The sequence below is a fragment of the Trichechus manatus genome, unplaced genomic scaffold (assembly GCF_000243295.1).
Source record: "Trichechus manatus latirostris isolate Lorelei unplaced genomic scaffold, TriManLat1.0 scaffold00015, whole genome shotgun sequence".
NCBI classification, from domain to species: domain Eukaryota; kingdom Metazoa; phylum Chordata; class Mammalia; order Sirenia; family Trichechidae; genus Trichechus; species Trichechus manatus.
The window spans coordinates 149,367-166,953 of NW_004443951.1; the positions used below are offsets into that span (position 1 = coordinate 149,367).

Here is a 17,587-nt window from a genome sequence, read left to right on the forward strand (position 1 = left end):
GAAGTTAAATGCAAAATATTTACTTTATTACAAAAGTAGATACTCATTCTTGAATGTTTTAAAAGTTATTCCTTGTGTCTTCTGTTGCTCTTCAAAATTACCCCAATAAAATAGTAATGACAGGCGTTGCACCCATGTAACATATAATGAAACTGGGACACTGAGTCAGGTAAGGCTTCACTTTGTTGGTATTAACTAGTTAGTAGTGGCTGTCATACTAGAACGAAGACCTTTTCATTGCACCCTTTCCTTTGTGAATTGTGAGTGAAGTATCTCCTCTTCTGCTTTTGGGACAGATTCAGGAACCCTTATTAACTCCAGCGTTTATTTTCTGCAGCCCATGCTAGACCCAGTTATCCTCACTACAATTCAGGATGTGCGGAGCGTGGAGGAGAAGGACCTCAAAGACAAGGTAAATGCTGTCTCCAGCCAGTTAGGCCCTAGGCCAATTAGTCCATGGAAGCAGAGCCACGACTTTGGGCAAAGTTCAGTCACTGTTGCTCATTAGGTTCTGGTCACATGGGTTTACACTTCATATCAAATTGATTTTACGTTTTCTAACCTAAAAATGCTTTTCCTGAAGCGTCAGTTATGGTGTTACCACGATCAGTAGAATGAATATAGGGTCCTCTGTAAGTGAATTTTATTAATGTGTTAATTTTGATAGTATTAGAATAAGTCTAGAATTGAAACTTTTAAGTAATGCAGTATTAAAAGCTTATCCAAAGTTGTTTAAAGCAATTTTATTATTTAAATTTAACATGATTTATTTTGTCAACCTTGAATCTCTCACAGGACCCTCCTCTTTCCTTTGCTGCTCACCCACGTGCTAGCTTTATTTAGAAGCAAAATGAAATTAATTGGCTGTATAGAGTATCAGATATCCCGAGACCATTACTATTATTGAAATTGTCCTGTATCCTTACCTTATTTCCTTTGTGTGTTGTAAGAATTGAGATCAACATGTTCCTCTTCTTTCTCTCTCTTTTTTTTAATTAAAAGAGATTGGTTAGCATCCCTGAGCTCTTGTCTGCCATTAAGTTACTTTGCATGCGCTTCCAACCGGATCTGGTCACAGTTGTGGATGACCTACGGCTAGACATTCTGCTGCGCATGCTGAAATCGCCACATTTTAGTGCTAAAATGAATTCCCTCAAAGAAGTAAGTTTTTCATTTGTTTCTAAAATACTTAAAGCACACACACTGTAAGTTCTGCCAACACTTGTGGTTATTAAGGTAAAGGCCACATGTAAGTATTGATATTTTATATGTGGAAAACATCCAGTTATTACAGCTTCTTCCAAGTTCTGCTGTTTTGAGCTGTATTGGTATATAAAAGATCAGCCATCTTTTTATATGTATTGTATTCAAAATTCTTTCTCTGAAATACTTGGAATATTTAGTGTTTTTGTGAGATTTTATAGAAAGTAATCCTTTGGAAGAGGGCAGTGGTTGTTAAGTGGTAGAATTCTCACCTTCCGTGCAGGAGACCCAGGTTCGAATTCCTGCCAGTGCACCTCAAGCACAACCACCACTCGTCTGTCAGTGGAGGCTTGTGTGTTACTGTGATGCTGAGCAGGTTGCAGCAGAGCTTCCAGACTAAGACAGTCTAGGAAGAAAGGCTTGGCAGTCTATTTCCAAAAATCATCCAGTGAAAACTGTATTGATCACAATTGTCCAATCCCATTGTGCATGGGGTCGCCATATATTGGGGGCCAACTCAACAGCAGCTAACAACAACAGCACTCTTTTGCAATTTGTAGTTTAGGATTTACCTTTCACCTTAAGGGTACAGTTCTTTTTATTTTATTGAAATATGGATTTTCTTAAACCAGACGTTCTAGTTGGGTTAGGGCAGAACAAAATGACGACATCTGTGATAGTCTAAGCAAAATGATGGAAATAATTTCCTGTAACTTCCTGGACTTTGTATAGATCCACATAAACAGCATTAGTTGGTTTTGGTCAATGAGAAGTAGAGCCAGGATAGTTCAGTCATAATTCTAGGTATTTTTCCTTGAGTTTCTTCATTAATTAGGAACCTTGGCTGTAAGGGAAAGAAAGTAATCTTGAACCACCTTAAGCCAAAAGGGGAATTTATTGGAAGGAGGCTGGACTATTTAACATAAACGAAGGATTGAGGAGCCAAACCATGGAAGGGCAAGAAATCATGTGGCTGCAGGAATAGCTAGAATTCGAGACTTGACAGCTGCCAGGACTCCATCAAGTCTTGTCTCTGCTGTTTTGAGCATGTGGTCTCATTTTCTATCTACCTACAGAGTGACATCTTTCATATGGTAGAGATGATGGCCATTGATAGCTCCCCAGTTTCACATCCTGCAGTCCCCATCATCAAAGAGAGACTGATACTTCCTTCAGTCCCAAGTTCACAATTCAGAGGAAGTGCCCTGATTGAGCCCAGGTCAGCTGTTCATCCCTGAGCCAGTTAGCAGTGGCCCACCAAGTGAGAACTGTAAGGACTTGACTCCATGTTCTCTTTAAAGAGAGATCACAGATGGTAGTCTGTTAACTTCTAATAACCAGCCTTTGATACATTTTGACTGATTATCAGACCACATGTTAACATAAAAATCACAGCTTCTGTATGTAATGATTTTGATTATGTGTATTTACATTAGATTCAGTCACAATAATCTTGTCTTTTTAGGTAACCAAACTAATAGAAGACAGCACTTTATCCAAATCTGTGAAGAATGCAATAGATACAGACAGATTATTAGATTGGCTAGTAGAGAACTCAGTTCTGTCAATTGCATTGGAAGGTAAGTTGCTTTGAAAAAAAGAAGTTATCTAACATATAAATAATGTCTGTATAAAAAAGGTACAGCATTGTTGCTTTGACTGTATTAGCCTTTAAATAATCTCATAGCAAGTTACTGTTGGTTTGAATTAATAGAATAGTATTTAGAAGACTCAGTGTTTACCTCATCTGTCTCCTCTCTGTTGTTTTTTTCCATTAGGCAACATAGACCAAGCACAATACTGTGATCGTATAAAGGGAATTATTGAACTCTTGGGTAGTAAATTGTCTTTAGATGAGCTGACTAAAATTTGGAAGATACAGGTAAGTTGAGCAGAACTGTTTTTGCCTTTTCCTGACATTTTTGGATTTAATTTAGGTAGTGTATTGCAACAAAGGGCTTATGACCAAATTAACAGATAGTCTGAAGTAAATTCAAAGGAAATTAATGATTAAAAGCATAAGCTTTTAAGTCAGAGAGCCTAAGATTGAATCCTGGCTCCATTACAAATCAGTTGTGTGATTTTCACCAGTTTACTAAACTACTCGTGTGTGAGCTTCAGTTTCCTCATTCTTAAAATGAGTTTAAAAATAACCTACCACACCTACTTGTCATGATAAATAATAGTTAATATAGTACATTCTGCCTGGCACATGGTAAACACTCAAATGGTACTTATTATTAAACTCTGTAGGTAAAGGGTTAGGTATTAACTATCTGTACTCTTAAAATATTTTATTAATTGAATTCATTCATTCAACAAACATTTATTGACTGCTGTGTGCTAGGCACTGTGGATATATCTTGTGCTGAACCATGTAAAATTGTTGCTATTCGACCATTTTTCACTTACAAAAATGGTGGTTACATATGGTTCAACCTATATGTAGTCCTACCCCTCAAGAAATTTATAATATAGACAGGAAAATAATGAACATAATATGATATTAAATTGCTGCTAAGTTTCATGCTAAAAATGCTAGAACTGCCAGTGAGGTGACAATGCCTTCAAGGATTCTAGAATCTCTTGCTGCCATAAATGCCAGCACTTCCATCCACTGTCTGAGCTTGAACCAGAGACACTTCCTTCCTCCTGCCTTCTAATCTCCCAGCCGTGCCTCTCACTGGCAGAACACATTGGAAGAAGCTAACAGAGGAGTTTGGGAAATGTAGTTTGCAGGCCCCTAGCCCAGCAGTTTAGAGCAGACTATAGAAGGTTAGATGTGGAACTGAGAGATAATAGTTCCAAGTCCTACAGATTTTACTTCCCATGTCTTAACCTTGGTTGTATACCCTCATATAATTTTGTTCCATGAGTATAAGTTGAGTCCATGTCAGGATGAAGATTATAGACCATGATATATGTTTTGTATAGCCCTTCTACGTCCATCGCATAGTAGACACTGAGCAAATACTTGTAGAATTAAATCTAAAAATGTCCCTCTGCCTTTCAAGTCTTTCACATGGCAAACAGTGAGGCATGAAGATGCCATGACTGAGGTTATAAAATGAGTCTGAGACTTACTGCACATGGGATAAATAAATATTAATTGAAGTCACAAAATATCTATGAGCAAATAAAAAGTGAGGCAGATAATACTTTTAACTAAAAAAGGCCTTCAGGATCATTTATAAAATGTCAAAAGTGAATAAGCTTATCTTGTATTTTAGCTTGAATTTTTTTAGCCAGTTGAAAATATTTTGTTCTCGTCTTGAAATGAATGTCAGATTGAGAACTTGATTCTTATCTTTTTTTATATTTTACTTTATATTAGGAATTTAAATAAGGCCAACTATAATAACCATTAATAATGGCTGCTTCATTTAGTCCTGCCAATATTATCACACAGGTGCATGCTGAATAGTGTAGAATCAATTTATCTTTGTTACTTTTTTGCTTTCACTTCTATAGATTGCCAGGGAGAAAACTTAAGTGTTACTTAACTGTTTTCCAATGTTTCCTCTTCTAGTCAGGACAATCATCTACTGTGATCGAGAATATTCATACTATTATCGCGGCAGCAGCTGTGAAATTTAACTCGGATCAGCTTAATCATTTGTTTGTTCTCATTCAGAAGGTATGTGTTCAGTCAAAATTGCTTACTGTTAAATTTTACTAAAATAAGCTCATTTTGAAGTCTCCCCACTCCAAATTGTTGTTAGTTGCTGTTGAGTCACCTCCGACTCATGGCGACCTCACGAGCATAGAGTAGAACCACTCCATAGGATTTACATGGCTGTGATCTTCCGGAAGCAGGTCTATAGGCCTGTCCTCCCAGGCACCTCTGGATGGGTTTGAACCACCAGCCTTTTGGCTAGTAGTCGAGTGCTTGACCGTTTGCACCACCCAGGGTCTCCAAATTAGCAGCATTTAAATGTATTATTCTTACTTGTTAAACTCTTTAAGCTCAAGTTTTAAGTTTTTGCATATTTTGCCAGTTTGATAAAATCAGATTATGAAACAATTCTTATGTCTTTTCTTTTCCATTCCATAGAGCTGGGAGATTGAGAGCGATAGAGTAAGACAGAAGCTACTGAGCCTGATAGGACGAATAGGCCGGGAAGCTCGCTTTGAAACCACTTCTGGAAAGGCAGGAGAATAAAACGAATTTTTCTAGCTACAAATATTTAAAGCGGTTTTATTTGCACATTGGCTGGCTTATCATATGCGGTGTAATTGTAGGTGTTAGACGTGCTCTGGGAACTGGCTCATCTTCCGACCCTGCCCAGTAGCCTCATTCAGCAAGCCTTGGAGGAGCACCTGACAATCCTTAGTGATGCATATGCAGTGAAAGAAACAATCAAGAAGAGCTACATCGTCAAGTGCATAGAAGATATTAAAAGGGTCAGTTTTATTTTTAGTCTAATCTTATTGTCAGAGCAACAATACTGCCTGAGTAATTAGAGACAAGTAATTTTCCTCCCCTATTATGTAAATTAAACTAAGCATCCTGCCTGGAAGCTCTTAACTTAAGAGTCCTAAGATTGTGAAATTACAGGTACTGTTTTTAACCAAGTCACTTATATTTCTCTTAAAATGAATTTCCAGCCTGGAGAATGGTCAAGTTTGGATAAAAACAAGAAGGATGGATTCAAGGTAAGAATTTGCAAATGAAATCAAATTTAAGGTATACTAGTTTAACAGTTCTCTTTAATAAATCGCATCATGATTTTAAAATAATAGTATGTTTTAGTGTTTCTTATGATAATGTTTATATACAACCTTAATGTTTAAATAGTTGTTTATGACCTAAGCTTTATTACTTAAAGCTCGGATGGTTATTGACTCTCAGGGAAAAAAATACATCCAAGGTCATATTCAAAGAGTGGTTTTATTCTTTTCGTGGAATTATAAGACCTTCAACTTCATTTTTCTCTTTTAAATTAAATCCAAAGTATACACAATTTAATTTAATAAGTACAATGGATTCTAAATAATCATGGTACCCACTGGGGAAGAAATGGAGGCACATTCACAGAGTAAGAGAGGGAGGAAGAAGGGAAGAAGAGGGTTAGTTCACTGCTGGCACGTAGTAGGTTTTCAGGTGCTTGATTCAGACCTTTTCAGGTAAATTCTTTAGGCAAACAGTTATTGAGTGTTGCTGGGACTCGATTTTACAAAGTGGGATTGGGTAGTGATTGGAAAGAGGGACTGGTGCTACAGAAGCCCTGCCATTCACGGCTCTGGCCTGCAGGTTATAGTGGACATATGGACTGTCCTTTGAAATGATGGTTAGTGATTAAGCGATAGTGATTGTAGCTGTTCTGTTGCTCCAGTCCTTAAACCTCAGGTCTCTCCTCTGAGAGTGATGATCTCAGTGGCCAGCCCAATGGGGCGGAATGTGCTTCCATCATCACAGCTGCCCTAATCAGAGCCACAGCCTCCTCACACTCAGCCCTCAGGTTGTCCCAACCACACTTAAAGCCTAGCAGTGGGAGGGATTTCATTTTACGAATTTCATTTTTATTAACATAAGGAAAGTTTTTTGGTAAAATAGCTAGTAGCTTAGTAATTTCATTGGTAGAACGTATACCTTGGCTTACATTAATAAATCTTCTTTTAAAGGATCTTGAATACTGCCAACTAATTTTAATTGGTATTTTCAGAAACTCTTTTAGCTCTTATAAAGAGGCTTTGGTGACTAAGTGGGCTTTTATTTTATTCTCTTTAGTAACATTTGGTTGTAAAGTTTAGGTGGGAACATTTAAGAACTTTGTGTTTGATACTTCTGATACTGAAAATTTTCATCAAGTGAGTTTTCTACATATAAACCTACCTTAGAAATTTTAAAAGTCGTTCACAGACTGGAGTGGATAATGCTCATGTTGTGAGGAATTATTCCTTTAATTCAGCAGCATTGTTCTCTTTCTACTCAGATGCAATTTGAATTTTTCCAGTTTTTTCGGCTCAGTGATTCAGATAATTTAACAGCCTCTGTCTTTATGATTGAAACTCATCCAGAGTTAATGAAGGAGTTTAGATGCTAAGAGAAAAGGGGTAAGAGGATATCTATGGAAAAATGGTCTTTTCTTCTCTGTACGTTTCTTTATAGATAGAAGGTCAAAGCTTGAGGGACTTATCTTCCCTCCAGGGAAATGGCTTTTGGAACCAGAAAATCCTTTCTGACCTTCTCCCTTCCTTCCTTTTTACAGCTAAGCATTACTTAGCTCTTCTAGCCAGTAGCATCACTGCATCTTTGTTGCTTCTCTCTGCAGTCACTTCATTCATGTCTGTTGTTTTATAACAAAACTTCTCAAAAAGTAATAGGGAAATTTTTGGAGTCATTTTGTGAGACTTAAATATTTTTCCTTTTTTTTTTTATTTCCCCACTGCTCCCAGTAAAGAAATTCTGGTATACCACTATTTCATTTCAAATAATAGTATCTTGCATTTATATAGCACTTTTCCGTTTACTAAGTGCTTTCACGATGCTCTCTTAAAGTACACGATGCTGAAGGGGGTCAGTGGGAAGATCAGAGCCCCCTGGATCTGACTCCAGGCAGGGGGGTGAATTATATACTGCCACTAAAGGTGTTTTTCTATGCTATGCCCTTTCCTGCCAGGCAGCAAGGTGGGCTGACTGGGGATTATGTCTCCCTGCCAGGCTACACAGAAACTAAGCAAAGGGTAAGACAAGATCACCCACCTCTTATTCCCCTCCCACCCTCAGCTACCTCTATTTCCCCAACTGATTCCCCTTCCCTCTGCTTTTGACACTCTTAAAATTCCCAAGTTCCACTGTTGTGTTCAGAAATTCTGACCTTTATTTCTGTAGATCCTGCCAGGATACCCTTGGCTCCCTTGGCCCTCTTTCCTTTGCTTCCTTTATGCCTTCCACTGTCTACCCCTAACCCTTTCCCTCTTATTTCACTTCTTTTTTTTCCTTCAATTAAAAAGTTTAAATGTACTCATCCCCTCCAAAATTACTAAAACAAAAAAATCATTTTTATTCAATTAGTGTTTGCATATTCCTTAAGTTGCTATCTTAAGACCACATAGCACAGTGCCTGGCAGGCTTTCAGTAACTGTTGGTTCCCTTCCTCTTACTGCCTCTCCTTTGCCCTGTGAGGACACTCAAATGTTACGTATCCATAGTTGAGTGACCTCTACTTGCCAAAACATGTAACTAAAAATAAAAGTAGCAAGATACCCTCAGTGTAGTCTCACAGTGATGTTAGTACAGGAGGAAATACTTTTAAAATTTTTCTCCCATGCAAAAATACATGCATTGGTTCTAGATAGATGGTTAGATCTGGGAAAACAAGACAGATGAGGAAGTGGGGATGTTCAGCTTTGAGAAGAGAGAACTTGAAAGCTTTCCTCTGATATTTAGAGGACTGTTGTAGAGAAGTTTGATTGAACATACTCTTTTATATATCCTAAGAAGTTATGGGGAGGCATGTTTCAGTGTGATAGACTAGTGAACTTTCTGTAAGAACAGTCTGAAAATAGAATACGTTGCCTCCTGAGGTAGTGGGTTCCTCATCACTGGAAATAGTCAATCATTTCGAAAAGATGAATAAGGAAAATTTAAGTGTAGGTTTGCAGGCTAAACCAGCTGACCTCTTAAGGTTTCATCTAATTTTAAGAGTAATTTGGACATTCCATTAACTCCTGCTTATGAAACCTCAGCGCCATGACATTATAAGATATGTGTATTTTGTTTACTAAGTTGTTTGTCCCTTTTGTAATTGGGGAAGAGTAATTTAAGTTTGTCTTAAAACTAAGCAACATAGAGTCATACATAGCATGGAATAAAGGATATCTTTAGCATTTGGGTGCTAACCAAAAAGGTCAGCAGCTTGAATCCACCAGCCACTCCTTGGAAACCCTATGGGGAAGCTCTTCTCTGTCCTATAATGTTGCTCAACGGGATTTTTTATTCCTGTTTGCTAAATTTTAGAGATGTTATTTTAGATATAATTCTTAAATTCCAGTTTTATATTATTTTTTATTTTAATTTGATTGTATAATGAGTTACCTTCAAAGGATAATTTTCAGTGTTAAATAAAAATACTTAACCATAATTGACTAACTGGTCATAATACTTTTTAATATATCTGCTTATTGCTAAAGGATTTATGTTTACATCCTAATTTTTGTAATCCTTTTGGAAGGTATCAGTTTGGATTTCAACCTTAAGAGTTTTGCTCAGTGTCATTTTACAACCTTTATATTTTAGCAGAAATATTCTAGCGAGTCTCGCAAGTAGTTGACCTTTATACCTTATTTCTCTGATTCTAAGATGCCAATGATTGCAACAAGTATCTCAAATTTAGTAAATTTGCAGAAACTGTACATTTTAATTTTACCAACCAACAATGAGTTATATTTACCCCAATGATTGCATACATTTCTTTAGGGTCACAGGCAGTTTGGGTTTAAGCCTTCTTTTGACCTGTTATGTACAGCTTCACTGTGGCACACTGCTTTTCATTATCTATTGTAGTGCTTTTGACCTCTTTGAAATCATTAAGATTAAGTGTATAATTCTGAGGCATCCTGAAAATATGGAGTTTTGTGTGCTTCTCCTATTTCATAAGATTCAAGCTTCTTTTTTCCTTAGTTGAGTTACGTGTACTAGAAGTTGAGCAGCTTCTCTTGAATTAAGTTGCGTGTTTGGACAGAGAGACTTTTAGTGCTGAGTGATACAGCCCCTCACAGAGTGAGTCTGTCACCCCAACTTCTCTTGGCTTTGAAAAATTCTTCAGTCTGAGACTACTGGCAGTTTTCTTTGCTTTTAGTTGTATTGACAGACACAACAGCCAAGTCATTGCTACATCATAGGTGTAATCTTTTTGATAACATTTTAAGTAACAAATCAGTGATCCAAATTTAAGTTAAAAATCCATCCTTATTTGGTGTTACCTGTACCAAGTAACAGCTAAAATGACAGGTAGATGAATAAATAAATACCTTTTGTATACAACTAAGTTTGCAAATATTCAGGTAAGGACAGCTACATGATAACTTAATCCTATGCCTAGTGGCTGGTAAATTTCTTTTGACATAATTGTAAGAAGCATCAATTTAAAAAATGTTAAAATTTGTAAAACCTGTGTCTTAGAATCCAGGAAATATGGTATTTGCTGATTGATTGGTTAATCTTTTCAAGGCAAGGAAAACATTGTTTTGGCAATGGCTCTCTCATGTTTACATATTTAGTAGTAGGATTTTTTTCTGCAGAAGGCATCAAAAGTCCTGTCCCTCTCCTCCCCCCAAACCAGACATCTTGATTTTATAGAAAGACTTGACAAAAAAAGGTTTTTAAAAAACGAAACGCAGCCTTTAAAATAAATGTTAAGGACTTAAGCTTTTACTCAGTTTTTTTTTAGTTAGAAACTTAATAATTGGTCAGTTGACTAATAGTGTTCAATCTGAAATTCTTACCAAATTTTATAATGAAGTGTAATATAAAATCTCATTGTTTCAAAAATGCTGTTTATTATAAAGCAGTTTTCTTTTTAGAGTATTGCATGAACATCAGACTTCCCAGGTCTGTATTAGGAAGATCTGGATTATCATGTACCAGTTTCAGACATATTTGAAAATGTTTTGAAAAGTATAAAGTACAGTATAAGTCTAAACTGTCTATAATACTTAATAAAAATGGGATGGCCTCTTATTAAATTAACTAGGAAAGGCAAACAGATCATGAATACTTCTGTAATATGTAGACCACTCTCGGTATCTTGATCATATCATTGGTATCTTAATCAGATAATTATAAAAAGCCCCGTTTTTATTCCATTTTACCTAGCAGCAAGTTCAGTGTTATCTAAGTTAAGCTTTTGCCATCATTTTATTTTATTTATGTCAACATGTCTTAGCAACCTGTGCTACTTAATCTATCCTCTGAAGTTGCTAATTCCTTGTGGTCTGTTTTTGCTGATGTATCCCCTGTACATTTACTGTCATTTCACATCCACTCCTGTTTGCAGTTCTTGGCCTTAGGAAATTGCATGCAGAATAAGAAGTTGAAGACTGAATTATGAGTGCATGAAGATAAGCTATAATTGAGCTATGTGAAGAGAAAAATAATAAAATGTGTAATAATAAAACCTAATTGACTTGGTAGTTTTTTTATAGCTAATAAATTTAGTCTGCCATTTATTTCTAAATTTAATTAATATAACTTCTTTTTAACTCTAGTCATCTCAACTTAATAATCCTCAGTTTGTATGGGTGGTACCAGCTTTGCGCCAGCTCCATGAAATCACCCGTTCATTTATAAAACAAACTTATCAAAAGCAAGACAAGGTAAGGATATAACTATATATGATTATTATACAGTTATTTGCATAACCTTTTGTAATAACAATACAGACTAAAATTGCTGAGTTTTATAGTCACCATTAAATTTTTATGGTTATCGTGTAATTGATTTACATTATTTAATAACTTCAAGTTTGAACATCATTCTGCTTTCATTTCTGTGGAGTTTTTCTTTTGATTTACCTTTAACTCGTTTCCTTTTTATTTTCTTAACTTATTGAGATAATTAAAGCAATTTTCAAAGGTTAGAATGGTATTTTAGAAATTTGATTGGAAAGATTCAAGGCTTATTTTATATTGTAAAATGATTAGTTTGCTTAAGGAGCTAGAGCTTCTTCAGTGTAATACGCTTGGAAGAAAGATCTGGAAGAGTATACACAAAGTGAAATAGTTCTTTTGAAAGACTTTTTTCTTAAAAAAAAGAAAGAATCTCTTTTAGAAGCAAATAATAAGCAGAGAAGGTTATTAATTCCTTACTGAGTATACACACCAGATTGGTTTCATTTTATGTAAGAAAATGTGAATGAAGAAATCTTTGTTTGTTGTCCCTTACCTAGGACTACATCCTATATTAGAAGTTCTATTGAAACCAAGAAAGTAACTGCAAATTCTCACACTGCTTTTCTTTTTGTTGTTTTTGCCAAGAGCATTATTCAAGATTTGAAGAAAAATTTTGAAATAGTCAAATTGGTAACAGGCAGTTTGATAGCTTGTCATCGACTGGCAGCAGCAGTGGCTGGACCTGGAGGACTAACTGGTTCAACACTAGTGGATGGCCGATACACTTACCGGGAGGTATCAGGCATTGTGTTTTTGCTTCATTTCCAGCATTCATTTGACCTTTTTGCACTTGAACTGTAAAATTAATATTTGTTGGGTGTGACTATAAAGGAGTAGCATCAGGTAGCCTTATAGTGATGGAACAGTTGTGTATCTTGACTATAATTACTTCAAAATAAAAGTTTAGAAACATGGTATGTGTGGTTAAATCTTTCAGTAAATCACCCAAGAATTGCCTATGACAACCTAATAAAAATAAACACTTTTTCTTTGTCTTTGATTTGAAATAATAATTAATTCTGTGGATAATGAGTTTTGTTTTTCACATCTATTGATTAGTAATATTTATTGTTCAAAAAAAATAGAACAAGTTGAGACTCACTAGCTGTGAGTCTATGGTGTTTTACTTTGAAATTATATTTTGTTGACATCTAAAATCAACTGAATTTGCAATAGACTTGAAGTAGCTTTTTAAAGCCTACATTGTACTGTCAGCCTGTTATAAACAGATATCTCACATTCACTGAACCCTAAATTGTATGAAAAAACATTCGTTAAAATGATTTATAAAATTTTAAAGTTTTTTTTTTTTTAATTTTGCTTTTCTGTATGAATGCCTGGAGTTAACTAATAAGCATTGTTTCTTTTTGCAGTATTTAGAGGCACATCTAAAATTTCTGGCATTTTTCTTGCAAGAAGCTACTCTGTATCTGGGTTGGAATCGTGCCAAGGAGATGTGGGAATGTCTTGTGACCGGCCAGGATGTGTGTGAATTAGATAGAGAGGTAAGAAGATGGTATTGTGGATAAGGTGAGGCAGTAGTGAAAAGTTAAATATCTCACATTTTTGTGTGTGTCACATCTTTCTTCATTTCTAAACACTTTTCAATTTACGGAAGTACACATTTATACTAATAGATCAGTAAGCGTAAGCAGTAAAAGAGTATTTTATATAATGCATGTCCTTGAGATAAATAAATGTGTGAGTTCTTTGGTAATTTTGATACCATTCTGGATGAAATAGCAAATTTAGCCAAGTGAGTTCAGTTAAATAGCTCTTAGGTATATCTTTTAATTTTTTTCCTTCCCATAAAACTGATTTTTATTCACCAACAGAAATCTTTGAGTACCTGTAATGATGTTATACCCCAGTAGCACTAAAGAAGAATCAGTGCCTAGATACATTATTAAAAATACCATTAGACTGGTGGGAACAGGTTAGACCAGGAGCAGAACACCTGCTTTGACATTTTCTAACCGTGAATCTGTTTCCTCATCTCATTTTACAGAATAATATTAACTACCTCATAGGATTGTTGAAAGGATTAATTATGTGACGATGACTAGCATAGTGCCTGGCACAGAGTAAGACTTAATAAATGCTAATGGAAAAGCCCAAATATAAAACTCAATAAAAAGCATGAGTGTATTTTTTCATTATCTAAAGGGCAGAGATTGCTAGTAGCTACTTCATTTAGTCCAGAGTCCCAAGCATGTCACTTTTAAGTGGTATTTTGGCAATGTAAATTTTAAAGTATTCACAATAATTTACCTTTACCTCCCCAGTTTGGAATAGTGTTTGCCTAAAATGGATTTTAGTTATAGGGTAATACTTGTCTTAATCCACAGATGTGTTTTGAATGGTTTACAAAAGGGCAGCATGATCTTGAGAGTGATGTTCAGCAGCAGCTCTTCAAGGAGAAAATCCTTAAATTGGAGTCATATGAAATCACTATGAATGGTAGGAAAAAAAATTAAAATTATTTTTCAGTTCTTTCAAGTACAAAATTTTATTCTTCCCTTTCCCTCTAATCCTACATCTCAGAAACAACTGAACAGTTTGGAATATCCTTCCTGACTTTTTCTTATACATATGAATCCCAAAGAAAGAAAAATCAAACCTATTGATTCCGACTCATAGCTACTCTATAGGACAGAGTAGAACTGCCCCATAGGGTTTTCAAGGAGCACCTGGTGGATTTGACCTGCCGACCTTTTGGTTAGCAGCCAAGCTCTTTACCACTATGTCACCAGGGCTCCCATGTGAACACATTCCTATGTATTTATATACACAGATAAACCCCCTTTTACATAATGATATCTTATAATTAATTTTTAAATTATATGGCTTGATAGCTCAAATTGCCAAACTGTCTTCCTGTGAAATTAACTCAGTACAAAAATGATTTCATTAAGGTAAAAATTTGTCAAGGTATAGAAATCCTCTTTCTGAGCTTTTTAAAATTGAGTTTTTAATTGATAATTTACATACCATAAAATTCACCTTTTAAAGTGTACAATTCAGTGGTTTTTAGTACATTCACAAAGTTATGTAACCATCACCACTGTCTAATTCTAGAAAATTTTCATCACACCCTCCCTTGCCCTCCCACCCCCCAAAAAAAACAAAAAACATACACATTAGCAGTAACTCTCCATTTCTCCCTCCTCCAGCCTCTGGCAACCCCTAGTCTGCTTTCTATATCTATGATTAGCCTGTTCTGAACATTTCACATAAATGAAATCATACACTATGTGGTCTTGTGTGTCTGACTTCTTTCACTTTGCATAATGTTTTCAAGGCTCATCCATGTATCAATACCTTATTCCATTTTATGGCTTAATAATATTCTGTTGTATGGATAAACCCCATTTTGTTTTTCCATTCATCTGTTGATGGACATTTCAGTGTTTCCACTTTTTTACTATTATAAATAATGCTACTATGAACATTTATGTACAAGTTTTCGTGTAGACAGGTTTCCATTTCTCTTGAGTATATAGCTAGAAGTGGAATTGCTGGTAACTCTATTTTTAACATTTTGATGAACTGCCAAACTATTTTCTAAAGAGGCTGCACCATTTTACATTTCCACCAGCAACATGCGAGCGTTCTAGTTTCCCCACATCCTCACCAACATTTGTTCTTTTCTGTTTTTGTTTTTTTCTTTTCATTCTAACCATCCTAGTGGGTGCGAAGTGGTATCTCGTTGTTTTGGTTTGCATTTCCATGATGACTAATAATGTTGAGGGCCTTTTCATGTGCTTATTGGCCATTTGTATATCTTTAGAAAATATTCAAATTTTTACCTGTTTTTGATTGGGTTATTTGTCTTTTTATTATTATTGAGTTGTTAGAGTTCTTCATATATTCTGGATTCTAGCTCTTTATCAGATATATTATTTGCAGATACTTCTTATCCTGTGAGTTGTCTTTTCACTTTCTTAGGGTCTTTTGAAACACAAAAGTTTACCCTTTTGCTTTGCTTTTGGTATTGTATCTAAGAAACCATTGCCTTGTCAGAGGTCATGAAGATTTGTGCCATGTTTTCTTCTAAGGGCTTTATAGTTTTAGCTTTTACATTTAGGTCTTTGATACACTTTGAAGTTTTTGATTTTTTGATTATCTGTATTACTTAGAGCTCAGGAATTTATCTGATGTTCTACAATTTCAGGTTTTAACTTGTTTAAAACTTTTTTTGAAAACGTGAATCTCTGTGATCATCGATTAAAAAGACAAGGTGCTCAATTGGTAAGTACACTATTCTCAAATCTTTAATCAGATCAGATAACTTGGATTAGCTGGTAAAACTTGATATTCCGGAAAAAAAATTACCATGTATTATAATTGACAGAAGACATGTATTTTAAAGAACAAGCATCTCCTTGACTGCCGTATTCTGCATTGGAGACATAGCTTCTCTTAAGAGTGTAATGGGAGACTCCTTCTCCAGCATACTACCTCCCTGGCTGTCTGGGAGAACACAATTGACCTCTCAAAACACTCTCTTTGCTTTTGCTGATCTTGGGGCAGCCAGTGGCCTCATGTGACTCGATGAATGCAGAGTAGGGACAGTTCTCTCTAAGGTTCCAACTCCGCAAATCCAGCAATTCACACCTATCTTAAAAAGTCACAAAATCTTCAATTCTGGAATAGTAGTGGCAGAGATTTGGAGATAAATATTTAGAAACAGACAAACAAGAAAATGAGGATCTATAAAATGTATACAGCTTGGGTTTATATGTACATGTACACCTTAAAAAAGAAAGCAAGAAAATATCTCTTTTTCCAAGTCTGTTTCATTCAGAGCCTGGCTTCCTGGGGTGGTAAGACTTTTCACAAGATATTGTACGCCCTGGTTCCTGCCATTTCTAACTGAGTTTTGGAAAGAGCAGATTGAGCCCCAAGGATTAGTAACGTCTTCAAGCTTGACTGCATTTCCTTTTGAAGAAAGTTCATGAAGAATAGTGCCCATCTCACTCTTTCAGGGCTTCTCCTTCAATGCCTGTGTGGATAACTGTCCATCTTAGGTTTAAGGATGTCTGGAGAAAATCTCCGTAACTGTCCTGGTTCACATAAGGTTGTCCATTGCTTTTGTGCCTGGCTATTTTTTATGTTAAAACTTCATGTCAGTATAATAATGTTTTCATATGTCAGTGGTTTTTTGTAGCTTTAATTTATGTTGAACTTAAGAGGTATAGACTAATGTAGCAGAAAATGTCTGTAATTTTGTGACTTTGGCATGCTGTATAATTTATAATTTTTTTCTCTTTTGAACAGTATGTAGAAAAGCTGGAGTTGATAGGAATGGATTTCATTTGGAAAATAGCCATGGAATCACCTGATGAAGAAATTGCTAATGAAGCTATTCAGTTAATCATAAACTATAGTTACATTAACTTAAATCCTAGGTTAAAGAAGGTGGGTATCATGCATAAAAAACGGAAAATTAAATATATTTTTATTGATAAGTTGGGATCCTTGGCATGCCTGGAAATTGTCTTTATTTTGATATTTTGTCTTTAATAATGATTTAAACTAAATGACGTGGTGCTAATTTTAATTTCCACATACCTTTTACTTTCAGGATTCAGTATCTTTACATAAGAAATTTATTGCTGATTGCTACACAAGACTAGAAGTGAGTAGACATTTTTATTTAACTTTTTTTTTTTAATACTTTATTATGTTTTCGGTGAAAGTGTACACAGCAAATTCGGCTTCTATTTGATAATTTCTGTACAAGTTGTTCAGTGACATTAGTTGGGTTTTTCACAATGTGTCAACATTTTTATTAAGTGCATTCTGGTTGTTCCATTTCCAATACTCTAGTTTCTCTGCTCCCTTATCTTCTTATCTTTGCTTTAGAGTAATTGTTGACCTTTTGGTCTCATGTAGATGGTTTTTTAATGGAACACCGTACTCACAGGTAATATCCTTTATAATGTGTGCCAGTCTATTATTTCTCTAAAAGGATGTTACTTCTCAG

General features: G+C 35.3%; 1 protein-coding gene across 1 annotated transcript in view; it reads left to right on the plus strand.

The window, feature by feature from the left end:
* USP24 (ubiquitin specific peptidase 24) overlaps positions 1-17,587 on the plus strand; it is a 145,041-nt gene that overhangs the window by 51,925 nt on the left and 75,529 nt on the right. Inside the window, exons 9-23 of the mRNA XM_023727032.1 lie at positions 338-412; positions 1,003-1,161; positions 2,669-2,783; positions 2,982-3,085; positions 4,733-4,840; positions 5,258-5,353; positions 5,446-5,607; positions 5,812-5,859; positions 11,416-11,523; positions 12,184-12,333; positions 12,972-13,103; positions 13,947-14,058; positions 15,773-15,849; positions 16,879-17,019; positions 17,186-17,239. Coding sequence (XP_023582800.1) covers positions 338-412; positions 1,003-1,161; positions 2,669-2,783; positions 2,982-3,085; positions 4,733-4,840; positions 5,258-5,353; positions 5,446-5,607; positions 5,812-5,859; positions 11,416-11,523; positions 12,184-12,333; positions 12,972-13,103; positions 13,947-14,058; positions 15,773-15,849; positions 16,879-17,019; positions 17,186-17,239 — 1,641 coding nt within the window. The remainder of the gene's footprint in view (positions 1-337; positions 413-1,002; positions 1,162-2,668; positions 2,784-2,981; positions 3,086-4,732; positions 4,841-5,257; positions 5,354-5,445; positions 5,608-5,811; positions 5,860-11,415; positions 11,524-12,183; positions 12,334-12,971; positions 13,104-13,946; positions 14,059-15,772; positions 15,850-16,878; positions 17,020-17,185; positions 17,240-17,587) is intronic.